The sequence below is a fragment of the Meleagris gallopavo genome, chromosome 11 (genome assembly GCF_000146605.3).
Source record: "Meleagris gallopavo isolate NT-WF06-2002-E0010 breed Aviagen turkey brand Nicholas breeding stock chromosome 11, Turkey_5.1, whole genome shotgun sequence".
NCBI classification, from domain to species: domain Eukaryota; kingdom Metazoa; phylum Chordata; class Aves; order Galliformes; family Phasianidae; genus Meleagris; species Meleagris gallopavo.
The window spans coordinates 703,379-715,999 of NC_015021.2; the positions used below are offsets into that span (position 1 = coordinate 703,379).

Sequence of the window (12,621 nt, forward strand, 5' to 3'; positions counted from 1 at the left end):
TGGCTGGATAAGATTCGGCCGCAGAAGAGGGGGAGCTTCAGGAAGCAGGTGCGGGGCCGCGGTGCGGGGCCGGCAAAGGGAGAAGAGAGCCACGGTAGTAGCTTGTAAATATCTAACGTAGCTACATTCTGCTTCTCCGGCGCTGGAAAAACTACAACAGCTGCCATTCCTAAGCATTCCAGATGTCAACTCCCAAAGATGACAGAGCTGGCTCACGTTCTGAACCTTGAGCATGAGTTATTTAATCTTCTGGCTTCTGAATTGCATTGATATTTTTAATTCTACCCTACAAATATGAGGATTCAGGAGATATTTGTAAGGAAAGCTTACTCTTCCACGTGCATTGCTTTGAATTGGGCTGTAAGCAGCAGCATAAGTAGTGCAATACTCATGCAGTTAGTTGGCATCCCAAAAGTTACCAGCCCCTTTTATTTTCAGCTAGGTGCATTTAAATCTAAAATAACACCAGTATTGCTGAGGTCCCTGCTGTGGCTGGTGGCAGCCCACACCTGCTCACTCATTCTTCTTTCTCTGGGAGGCATGGCTGTGCGCTGGAACAGCAAAGGATCCTGGATAGCATTTGACAGTGCCAGCTTTGCCACATGCACTGTGCACGTTGTGGTGCGCAGTGAAAAGCACCCAATGGACACGATCTGCTCAGCACATACACCTTTGTCTTAAATCATTTCAGCTTTATACTTTTGTTTTCCTTCAAAATCTGGGGAGGAAGACCTGCTGATTAGCTTTCTAGAAGTAAAACAAAACTATCCTATTCATAGGTTTGAATTCCCAACCTCTCTCCTCAGTAGATGAGTTCCACTTTCAAAGATTTGTGTTGTCCCCATAGATTCCGAGGGCATTCTACTTTGTTATAATACTAGAAGTGATGTTAGTCTAGTGTCTTCATAACAGAGGAGTTGGTTGGATGTACCAGTATCATCTGTGTCCTGGGCCAGAGCATTAAACCAAAACCACAATGCTGTAACTCTGGTATCAGATAGAGAATAGTTTAATAGCATTATTGCACCTGTTTCCCAGCCTATAGCTGATTTCTCTGACTATGTACTCATTAATACAGCTGGAAAGTCATTGAGCAGTCAGTTAAATATTTGTCCAAAGTCATTCTGAAAGCACACAAAGGGAAAAGGGGAGGGAATTTGTGTGTGGGCTGACTGAGCTCAAAATAAACTTTTTCAGGGGTTTTAAACTGGAAGGAGGGCTGGGTGAGCTGGACGCAAGGGGGAATGGTATCCACATCTTGTGAGCCACCTCTGCAAAAGCGACCCTGGCACAAAAGTGGAATCTCTGAAAGGTGGGTGGTGTGTTGTTAGAGTGAGGCTTAGGGATGGATTTATGCTAACTTTGGCTCATCTGCTAAAGTAAGCATTATGGAGTAGATCCTTCTTCAGTACAAGCAGAGGTAACCTGTGGAGTTGTACAAAGTGATATTATCCTGTTCTCTTTTTTGAAAAAATTTGTGATCCACCTGTAGATTTGTCAGGAAGGAGGATAGATAACCTAGATTTCCTAGTAAGGAAATGCCAACTTAAATAGCTGAACCAGGAAGAAGTACAGAAATCTGCAACTGATTTACTAGACATCTTTCAAACATACACCTTCCATTCATAGACTTCTGCAACTGTTTTTGAAATTGCAGATGCTCTGCAGCAGCACTGATAAATACCAATTCTGTTTCAGGTTAACAGCTGGTGGAATAACCTGACTGAGGGTCAGCGGACTGTGACAGGTTTGTGTTAGCTTACAAGTATTAGACATTGACAGGAAGAGAAATATGGCAAACAGGTACAGTATGTTGAAACAGATGGCTTTCTTACTGCATTTAGGTTGTTAGGCACCAAGCATGTGTGAACTTACGCTTGCACTTACACTATTTCTGCTACACTTCCTTCTCACAATGTATTTTATGTGCATAAAAATATTGCACCACTGTAAGTAAATTATGAAGTTAGCTAGAATCCTCCCCCACAACACATCTCTGAGGAACTGTGAGAAACAGCAAATACTTTTAGGAGTATGAGCTAATTCTGTGCTTTTCTCTTTCTACATGCAATTCTGTAAGAGTTATCTTAAATATTAGGTAGACATGAGATGCCCCTAAACTGTGGGGCTTTCTCATCCAACTGAAGTTGACTGGAGTTACGTCGTCTGTTAAGTAACATGACTGTTTGCCACCACAGGGAGGAATACTTTGTATTTGTTTTATTATTTCACCAATGGATGGATGTGATAATTCTGTGATAATTTTTTGCTGTTTTACAGATATAGCATTGTAAACAAGCAGCAGCTATGCAGTGTTCCTCCCTTTGGTTGGGATGTGGTTTTGATTGGTTAGGTTAACATTACCTGAAATCCCCAAAGCAGAGGTAATGTTTGGGGAGAAATTGATGCAAATAAAATAGCTGAACCATATCCAGTGTTAGATGTCTTACAGTTTGTATTAACAGGCTGCTAGAAATAGCTTTTAAGTAACACTATGCTGTGTCACTTACTTACATTATAGAGTGCTTTTAATTATTCTTCAATAAGCATGCCAGGTGATGGTTCAGATGGAAGTATGATATTGTGTCTGGGGAATGACGACTCATATTCTGCAGTCTCTAGATCATCTCTCATCACTTAGATAATCTAACATGCTAAATTCTAGCCGGTCAGCCATTTAGATATTTGCTGTAGCAAGATAGGCTTTCTTACTAGAGGAAACACTTTCCTTGTATGCTGCATCGGGGTGTTAGAGAACTATCAACAATTTCAGAACAGTAAAGCCAATGTGCTTCAATAGTAATAGAGAAAGCACTCTAAACAAGAAACAGTAAATTTGCTTCATTATTGTTTTTAATCATTCATGTTCTTAAATAAGATCACAGTAAACATCTATGAAGTAAAAAGCTGTACATTTGCTATCTCACAAAGAGGACTGTACCTTAGCAATACCAAGTCAGCTTTTTATACTTGATGCCTAACCAGTATCATTACAATTCCCTGAAAACCATACTCCCAGGGCTGACTGGGTCCTTTCCCCAGGTGCTCAATCAGTGGGTCAGGCCATGACTCAACAGTTACCATGCAGTATTGATGTGGTTCCTGTAGCCTTCTCTCCGTGCATGGTTGGATGTATCTGTCAGCCAGCTGGAGGTATTTGGGAAGAAGTAGCTAGAGAGGCAAGAAACAGCTGGTTCTTCATTCACTGATTCTACAGCGCAGTGGAGGTGTGCTGAGTGAGTGTCTTCAGTACAGATTTTCTGCATCATTGCATTTGCTAAACTGTATGTTAAAATATGCCAGCTGAAGTTATGTGTTCTGTTTATAAGGTTTGTAATTAGAACTTTCCATATTTCTCACTGCTTTTTCTAAACTTTATAAAGTAAGAAATAGTGAGGGGAGGAATGGTTACTATGAGCATACTCTTGATTACAGTATTACAGCATGTTATATTCATAGTCTGTTTCTATACTGTTTATCTTCTTGCTAGGTATTATAGCTGCAAATGTCTTCATATTCTGCCTATGGAGGCTGCCTGGTATGCGACGGATTATGTTTACATATTTCACCTCAGATCCATCCTCCAGTAAGTAAACACTAATTTGAGTGACTTTTCTGTACTGGTGTGTATCAGGGCCTTTGAACATAGTGTAAAAGCTTGGGATGACACTGTGCTTGCTGGTGATGAAGCTGCAAGTAAGCTCAGTCATGCCCAAACATATCATGTTGTCTGAATTCATCTGATTTTTTATTTTAGTCAAAAATAAACCCCACCATTGGTGCTTTTCTAAGTATTGCAGTGTCAGAATAGTTATCTGATGTCTGGCCTTCTCCTGCATTCAGTGGGCTGAAGTTCTTGCCTTTCTAAAGGTGAAGAGACACTGAAGTTAGTGACACCAAGCCCTACTGCTTCCCTGCACAGAATGCTGATCATCTCAGTATTCATACAGACATTAGTCTGTATGTTATGTACAGTCTCCTGATTTCAAAGCTGGGCTTTGGATAACAAAAACAACCAACCACATAAACTAAACAAATACCCTCAGCTTCCTATATGTGTGAAGTGTTTTGAGCTCAGGAAAAGAAGCTACTAGTATTAAATAACACAGCAATTAGCTTTCTTTTTCACTGTAGAGAAAAGAATTGAAAGTATGAAACAATGTATAATCAATGGATATACAGATGGTGTGTGTGTGTGTGTGTGTGTGTGTGTGTGTGTGTGTGTGTGTGTGTGTGTGTGTGTGTGTGTGTGTGTGTGTGTGTGTGTGTGTGTGTGTGTGTGTGTGTGTGTGTGTGTGTGTGTGTGTGTGTGTGTGTGTGTGTGTGTGTGTGTGTGTGTGTGTGTGTGTGTGTGTGTGTGTGTGTGTGTGTCTCCAGGAGCTTAGCTAATATAATTTATATTGAAGTAATGAGAGAAAGTCACTCACCCTATCCTGGGCTTGTGAGATGAACTCCAGTGGAGCAGATCTCCAGAAGAGATCCTTCCCCACTAGCAGTCAGCTCTTACATGACTCTAGGAGAGGTGCAGCCTCTCTCTCCACCCCTTCCTGCAGCACAGCTGAATTGTCTTCACCTGTGCTCCTGTGGCTGACTCACTGCTCACCTCAGGTGATCAATCAGAGGTTCAGGCCGTGATTCAGCAGCCCCATACAAACAAATATGCATTGGGAAAGTAGTTTCTGCTGTCCTCTTTATTTTTACTGAGGTGGAAACTCAGTGAATTCCCTGCATAGTCTCTAGCACCAAAGACAGCTTTAATCCAGATCAGTCAGTCCAAACACTCCGTTTGAAACAGTGTTGATCTTTAAACATGCTGTTTGGCCTTTTTATATTTTCAAGGCTATTGTTGCAGTGAGAAGAGCTGGTACTTCTTACTAATCAATTTCCCTAGCAAAATAATTTCATATAGATGTTCATCTTAAGATACTAATAATCTTTCACTATTATGTGTGTATATATAAGTCTTTCCAAAGCACACAAAAAGTGTTTTAAGATTGAGGTTTTATGTGAAACGTTCCCTAATAGGTACCTAAAGTAGCTGTGCGTATCTCAGGCATATGTTCTGCTGTTCAGAAGGTTTTGGAATTTGAAACTTGTTACATTCGTGGGTTTATTACATAGTTTGTGTTTGAGGATTCAAAGTACAATTAACCTGTAGTGCCTCTTGATAAATTCTTAGTCTGTGTGACATGCATGCTGAAACAAATTAGAACACTAACTTTGTTTTTCATTAATTGTTTCTCTCTTTTGTAGAAGCCCTGTGTTCTCCCATGCTGCTCTCTACGTTTAGTCACTTCTCTCTTTTCCACATGGCAGCAAATATGTATGTTTTATGGAGCTTTTCCAGCAGTGTTGTCTCTCTTCTGGGATGTGAGCAGTTCATTGCAGTGTATCTTTCCGCTGGTAATGTGAAATACATACATTTGCAACATTTTGAAAACATAAATACATATTTGTGCAAGTAAAGTGTGCATGGTTAATAAGTGTGCAGTGACAGATGGCAACTGTGCAGTGCCACACGTTGCTCTGTACTAACTACACTGCTTACTTGCTGTCACACAAAGGGCTGATGGCTGTAATGTATTGGGCTTCTACTGTTCTACTATGAGATACAAGTTTCTCTTTTTTCAGTCATCTTGGTTACCAAACCAAAATACTTGCAGTGTGGACTCATGGGAAAAGTTGACTGTTCATTCAAGTTCAAAAACAAAACAAAAAGCTACTTTCTTTAGCAAAATTTAGAGAGAACATTGTTGAGCTTTGTGATTCTTGTCAGTGGTGATGTTGTTTCTAATGGGCATTTTTCCTTTCTAGGGGTTATCTCCACTTTTGTCAGTTATGTTGCTAAAATGGCTACGGGGAAGTTTGAACCATCCCTTGGAGCTGTGAGTATCTCAGAATATAAGAGATCTTGTGTACTCTGTGAAGCTATGTGGCATGTTATATTCTTTAATCTGCTTAAAAGAATATATTCTGGATCATGAAAACTAACTAGGAAGGGTTACCAAAGCCCAGGTAACCAGATAGAAGCTTGGATATTCTTCAGTTATTTAAGCTCTCTTGCAGTGACAGCCCAGAACTAACAGTAATCATAGTGGATTGTAAATGAGTACCTGACAGCAGGTCTTGGCACTGAGCAGATAGTCCAGTTCTGTAACTTGTGTTATTACATAGTTGTGTGTCATGATCTTCTCTAATTGAAAAACAATACTTTTGAAAGAGATCATGTATTCAGAATTGGCATGTGCTGCTAGTGCAACCTCTAGGGAGTACAGTGCGGAAAGAGCAGCCGTCCGGGCAGAAGTCTCACCGTTTGAAAGGTATGAGGTGGGCTGAGGAGGTCTGTTCTGTACAGGTGTTTTCAGTAGTGTAGTGTTTTAGAACACTTAATGAGCTATAATGTTGAAGTCAATATGGCCCTTTGTGAGTTTTACACACTTCTCTTATTTTCCTAAATTTTGAAAAACAGACAGAAGTTGGGTTCTTGCTTTCAATGGGAAGGAATAATTTAATGAGCAGTTTCTAAATTAGAATTTTTGTTAGTGCTGTGTGTTTTCCCTTTATCTTGTGAATAAATTATATCTAGAACAATTTCTGTTAGGTTTATTAATCTTAGCTTACTGAAATTGCAATGTTGCATCAGTTTGTGGTATTCACATCTTTTGCTTTGAACATTTCCATGGATACAAAAGCCTGCAGTCAGTTTAGTACAGACCAGAGACCTGTTTCATTGACAAAAGATTTCTTGTTCCTGTCCCTCTGTTACTTTCCTTGCTTTGTTTTCCATTATCTAAGATGTCTGTGTCTGATTAATGTGTGTATACAGATTTCTAGAGTTTCCTGCTGAAAGCACATTAATGTTAGTTGTCTTTAAATAGCCTGATTTTTTTCTCAGATTTGCTGTGGTATTTATGTGGTGTAGCATTTAGAAAAACTAAAATCAAAAGGAAAAAGATTCAGGTGCAGAATTCTTTTTTTCCCACATGTAACATCTCAGCTTACTGCTATGTGTTTTAATGTATTTACAGTCAGGAGCTATAATGACTGTCCTTGCAGCTGTCTGTACAAAGATGCCAGAAGCAAAATTAGCCATCATATTTCTTCCCATGTTCACGTTTACAGCAGGAAACGTAAGTACCTTTGAACCTCAAAGAAAAATATTTTTCCTCTAACTGCCCTTCACCTCAAAGCATCTTCTTCATTCATGTCTCTAAGATGTTAAATTGGCTTTGAAAAAGGCCTAGCAGTCACATACACGTGTGCAGTCAGTTTAGAGTTATCCTAGGTTCCATCCTCCATGGTGAAGGAAGCTAAGAAGGACTCAGGTGTATCTGTTGGAGGGATGTGTGCACACATACTGTTCTGATGTCTTTCTGGTGAGTGGTACTTTGTGTGGCAGCACTTGTTAATAGAGTTAACCTTGTTAACAAGGTTAACTTAACCTAATATCTAGACTCTCTTTTTGGAGAAAAATTCTTCAAGATTGGGAAGGCAGAGTTTCACTTCAAGGGCAATAACACTCCAGTCTAGGAACACCTGCCTCCTTGTTTGGACGCTTCCTGTTGATACTTAAAAGAACACTTTTGGGATTTGAAATTAACTACTGGGGCTTTCCTTCAGTGAAGGACCTTCTTTGATTAAATGCTTTTAGACACAGCCACTGCACCATTTAGGAGAAGGTTTTTGTGTCTGCTTGACTTGCTTGAATCACAGAATCATGGAATAATTTGAGTTGGAAGGGACCTTTTAAAGGCCGTCTAGTCCAACTGCCCTGCAGTGAACAGGGAGAATAAGTTAATCCTCTTTAGTCCACTACTTAAAGTTGTTTTCTTATGTTACTTAGAGCAGTTAAGCTTTGTCATTTCAAGATTTGTGATTGTAATATTTTGTTGAACTCTGTCAGCTGTGTTTGTGTGGTAAATGCAGCCTATGTTTTTCTTGTGCTTCTGTTTGGGTGGATGTGAGTTTTTTTTTTGTTTTGTTTTTTTTGTTTTTTTTTGCATGCTAGTCTTTAATTGCATCTTTCCTGAAAAAGATCACCAGGGTAGAATTGCTGACAGAGCCACAGCCAGCACTGCCATGAGGAAGTTTGCATTACAGCAGTAAAACAAGAACAGCACCAGCTGTTATGGTGTAAACCACAGAACATTTTCAGCCTTTACTAAGAACTTCTACCATTTAATTTCTAAATTGTAAGTGCTCTTGTAGCCTAACTCATGTATATTGTAATAAAATAACAGAGCTGATACAGCAACAAAGCTGCTATTCTAACTTGTCACATGTCATCCAGGAAAGAAATTCTAATTAAAGAACGCATTGTCCTAACATTCATTTTCTTCCTGTTGGTCTCTTGGAATGAGCTGTTATTTGGGAAGACCATGTTCCTCCTCAGCATTATTCCTCACTTCCTCATGACTGTATTTTAAAAGCACAATACAGCTAGCAGCTTACATCCATTCGTAAAACACATTTTTACAGTGATTGCTTTGATATGAAGGTTATGAGATGCTTTTTAATCCAGATCTTTAGTCTCTGCTAGAATATGAAGGTTTGCAGTGGCCATTACGTACTGTGTCTGATCCTGTCTGTTCCATGTTCTCTTCCTTTGCAGGCTTTAAAAGCCATAATTGCATTTGACACTGCAGGGCTTGCTCTGGGCTGGAGATTTTTTGACCATGCTGCACATCTAGGGGGAGCTCTATTCGGAATGTAAGTGTCACATTTAAATCCCTCCTAGGCAGATTTTCACCCCCCCACATACATAGCTTATCTCTGAAGTTTTGGGGATTATTATTATTTATTTTTGTAAGTTGTCTTGAATAGCACTGAAGAGGAGTCAGTGTTATTCTTAGAATGTCTTAAAATTGTGTGGAAAAGTACTGTTCTCAGATTCTTAGAACTGAAGGAAGTTGAGCTGAGCTGTCCTTGGTTGGACGTCCGACTGCCCTGTCGCTGTGAGCTGGGCTGGCTTTCTCTGTCCTGCTCTCCCTGGCACACTGAAGAGTCACAGGGCAGAACAGATTCTCACAAAACATGGTATAACAAATTAAAATGCTTCTGGAGTTGAACAGTTGAGAAAATTCTTGAGTCTGAAATGTTTATTTCTGATTACCAGTTTAGAGTTGAATGAGTATGAACTGAGGCCACATTCTTCAAGCAGCCCCTAGTGCTGTGTTTCAGTGTTGCTGCTTTTGTATTTGTAGCCTAATTGTGAAGAACTACTAGAAGCGAGTTTGTAGCAAACAGTTCTGCATTGTTCCATGTTTGAACCACATTAACTAATGAGTTTTTCCCCTTATTGCACTCACTGTTGTCTTAACATTGCTAGTAGTGTTTTTAAACATAGGCTGAAAGCCTACCTGATGTCTAACGAGACCAGATAAAGAATGAGTTTATAGCTTGTTGTAGAAGTGTGTCCAGTGGGTTTATTCTGCAGCATTCCCTAGGTTATCAGGGAACCCGGGCTCCTGTGGAAATGTGTAGAACATTGTTCCTTCCACTTTCCCTGAGGTCAGAGAGCACAGTGATTACTAAATGTTTGTTCTCACAGTGTGTCTGAAAGCTATAGTCTGGTTGGAGGGTGCTTAGTTTGGTCTGCAGGCAGGTTTGCCTTTGCTGCTGCTTGGCGGAAAGTTTCACCCTGCACAGCCTGCTTTCCTTCCCTTCTCAGTTTCTCATAGTAATACAGATTCATTTACTGAATGGTTGGCTGTCCAGCTTTTTGGCTTGCCTGGGTGGCACTGAGCGAAGAGGAACTGCCTTGGGCTGCGTATAAGCAGGTCACTCCAAAAGTAATGCCTCCTCTTCATTTCCATGGAAACTACAACAGATACAAAGCACAGTAATGCTGTTTGATGGAGCAGATTCTCAGCTACAAAACACTATTTTTCATATTCCTCTCTGGTAAGGGAAGGTCTTAGAAGAGTCTGGTAAAGAGATGTGATCAGATTTTTCTTTGAGATGAATATCTGTTGCAACTCTGTACATTGCATTTGAAAATTTGCAGGTAATGTATTTATGTCAGCTAAAAATGCAGTCACAAATATACCAAAAATTCGATGCTTTTTTCAGAGTAGCAGTTGCACTCAAGTTTTACAAGCATCTTTCCTTCTCTCTTATGTATACATTCTATTCAGTGATTATTTTGTTATGTGGTTCAACCTCTCCCCCATCCTATCCTCCATAACCTCCCTTGTGTAATCACTTATACAAAACCACATAAGTATCCGCATGAGTATAAATCAATCCAGAGCACTCCAGCAGGTCAGTTATTTATTTCATTGAAGAAAAAGCTATTTGAATGGAGTGTGAGCAGTTATAATGGGGGAGTTTGCATTGTGCTTATGTACAAGAATACCTTTTACTTAGTGTTTACGGAGGATTAACACAAGTAACTTTACATTTAAGTGTTACATGAAAGTAGTTTTTTGTATCTCTTTAAATTATGTCACTAAGGCTTGAAATTAAAGGCATGAAAGGCATTCATGCTGAAGACTGTGATACACAAGAACGTTAGGAAGTTTTCTTGGAGTTGAGAGGACAAGTGGCTTAGCTAACATTGCCACCTTCCAAAAATGCTACTTCTGCCTTGGTTTATCTTGTCTGCTATTGCAAGCAGTTACTTGCCTTTAGCAGTAGGTCTGTTCCTCGGCTGCAGAGAGAAGTTGCAATTAGTTCTGACTGGCATTTTCCTTCTCAGGTGGTACGTGACTTACGGCCATGAGCTCATATGGAAGAACAGAGAGCCGCTGGTGAAAGCTTGGCACGAAATGAGGACAAGGAATGCAGGAAAAGGAGGTGGAAGATCTAACTGACCCTAATCCCACTGTGCAACTGCCGTACTGAAGGCATGAGATTGATCTGGGAGGGTTTTTTGCTACTCCACATTAGAAACCTCAGCTTCTTAGAGGCCTGACATTAACTTCAGTTATAGAAATGCCTATCACTAGAAAAGGACCTCTGACAAAGGTGGAACAATAAAGTTTTTTACCCTATTTCTCTGAGCCAGCATTCTGTCTTACTTTTTTTTAAGGAGCAATGAAAAAGCCATAAAGTGGATGAAAGTTCTGCCAAAAAGAATTCTGATGTTTGTACAGTTGGTTAATACTTGGGAAGATAAATGTTTGCAAATCTGAGGGATCATCCCTGACAGATCATCCCCTGGTGCCCATTGCTGGCTGTTTTTCTAGAAGGTGTGGGTTAGATGCGGCATGGCAGGACTCGGACTTCCATGTGCTTTATTGCTGAACTTCCATTGCTGAAATATTGCCTGCTGAGTGGGAAAGCCAGCGGTCTCCTCTGGGCTGAACCTGAAGTCGTTGAAACAATACTGAATGGTTTGTACAGATAGCCAAGGCCTCCATGCTGGTTTATTCCTCGGCTCATTCAGCTTGTCTTAATTTGTCTGCTTCCAAGATGCTGCTGTATATTGTTAGACTTTACTGACAGGATCTTTTATCTGTTTCATAATTACGTACAGTGGAAAAATGACTTACAGTATGGTTTTAGATATTTCACTGCTTTTCCTCTGTTTTAAGTCTTGCTCGTTTTCTGTAAGAACTTTGGAGGAGTAATATTTGATTCAGAATCTGCTGTTAAGCTTCAGCAAAAATGGAGGAGCACAAGATCAGTACAGCTGTAAGCAGAAGCAGCTGCCTGAGGAGAATGGTTTGTGGGCAATGTTCCGCAGATACAAATGAAAGCAAAAATTGGATTTTGGGTATGTTTGCAAGGGGCGAAAGCCCACTCGGATAGGAGCAGGTGGGGGCTGAGCTTTCCCCAGGCTGCACCATCCTTCCAGGTGTGCTGATGCACACTGCATCTCCGACTGCAAGCCAGTCTACAAAACCAGACTACAAAATCTTTTTGTACATTACAACACTCTTGCATGGATAAACACTGCTAAACAGGAGTGAGCGAGCTCTGATCTTTCGCTTCTCCCTCCTGTGTACCTCCCTCTGACACTGAGGACTGAGCACGCTGCTTTGCAGGCTGTGAGCCGGCACAGCTCGGTGCTCAGCGCCGGCAGCAGCAGATGGCACCGGGCGGGCGGTGCGGGAGGGCGCAGCGCAGAAGCCGCGGCTCGCGATGCCGCCGTTCCCCTTTAGAGGCTGTTCAGCGTCTGGGTTCGCTGTGCTTGTGGTGCGGGAGCACGTAGCGCTTGCGGGACGCTACAGAAGCGCTCCGACTGCCGAGCAGCGAGTTTGGTGTCATTTTGCACCTGAGCCTTTACGCGGCGTCGTCCGCCAGAGCCCGGCAGCCTTCTCTGCTCCGCAGCGTTCAGAGTGCGAGGGGAAGGTGGGTGCTGGAGAGTGCGGTGGGGCACCCGGCACGGGATGGCGGGGCACGGGAACGGGGCAGTAAGCAGCGGGCGGGCAGGAGGGGAGAGGCCCACGGTGCGGGGAAGGCTTTCTTCCCTCCTCTTCAAAGAGCTCGTTGTTGCGATGAGAAACGCAACGCGGTAATCGCGCAGCTGCTTGGCAGAGACAGCGGGCAGCGTTTGTGCGGGGGGAAAAACAAGAGCATCGAGTCACGGCTCAGCGTGAAAAGCCGCAATTGTTCGCCTTCCGCGCAGCGCAGGCAGGCTGCGGGGCGGCGCGGTGCCGGGGCAGCTCCGCGCGG

At 41.7% G+C, this 12,621-nt stretch overlaps 1 protein-coding gene across 4 annotated transcripts; it reads left to right on the forward strand.

The window, feature by feature from the left end:
• The first annotated feature begins 6 nt into the window (after window positions 1-6).
• Window positions 7-11,003, forward strand: PARL (presenilin associated rhomboid like). Of its 4 annotated transcripts, none has more exons than XM_003208941.2 (8): window positions 7-48; window positions 1,699-1,747; window positions 3,491-3,586; window positions 5,254-5,403; window positions 5,815-5,885; window positions 7,029-7,130; window positions 8,612-8,709; window positions 10,700-11,003. In XM_003208941.2, the coding sequence occupies exons 3-8, from the start codon at window positions 3,541-3,543 to the stop codon at window positions 10,812-10,814; spliced, it is 582 nt and encodes a 193-aa protein (XP_003208989.2). In that variant the 5' UTR covers window positions 7-48; window positions 1,699-1,747; window positions 3,491-3,540; the 3' UTR covers window positions 10,815-11,003. The 4 variants fall into 4 exon arrangements, with proteins under 4 accessions (XP_003208989.2, XP_010714644.1, XP_010714645.1 ...); XM_010716342.3 differs by lacking the exon at window positions 7-48 and adding an exon at window positions 1,211-1,312; XM_010716343.3 differs by lacking the exons at window positions 7-48; window positions 1,699-1,747 and adding an exon at window positions 1,785-1,803.
• Window positions 11,004-12,621: the final 1,618 nt, after the last annotated feature.

Excerpts from the sequence above, each read along its gene's own strand:
- PARL (XM_003208941.2), top strand. The coding sequence starts at position 3,541 with ATGCGACGGATTATGTTTACATATTTCACCTCAGATCCATCCTCCA. Across the intron at positions 5,404-5,814 it reads TGCAGTGTATCTTTCCGCTG|GGGTTATCTCCACTTTTGTC; the intron begins GTAATGTGAAAT and ends TTTCCTTTCTAG. Across the intron at positions 8,710-10,699 it reads GGGGGAGCTCTATTCGGAAT|GTGGTACGTGACTTACGGCC; the intron begins GTAAGTGTCACA and ends TTTCCTTCTCAG.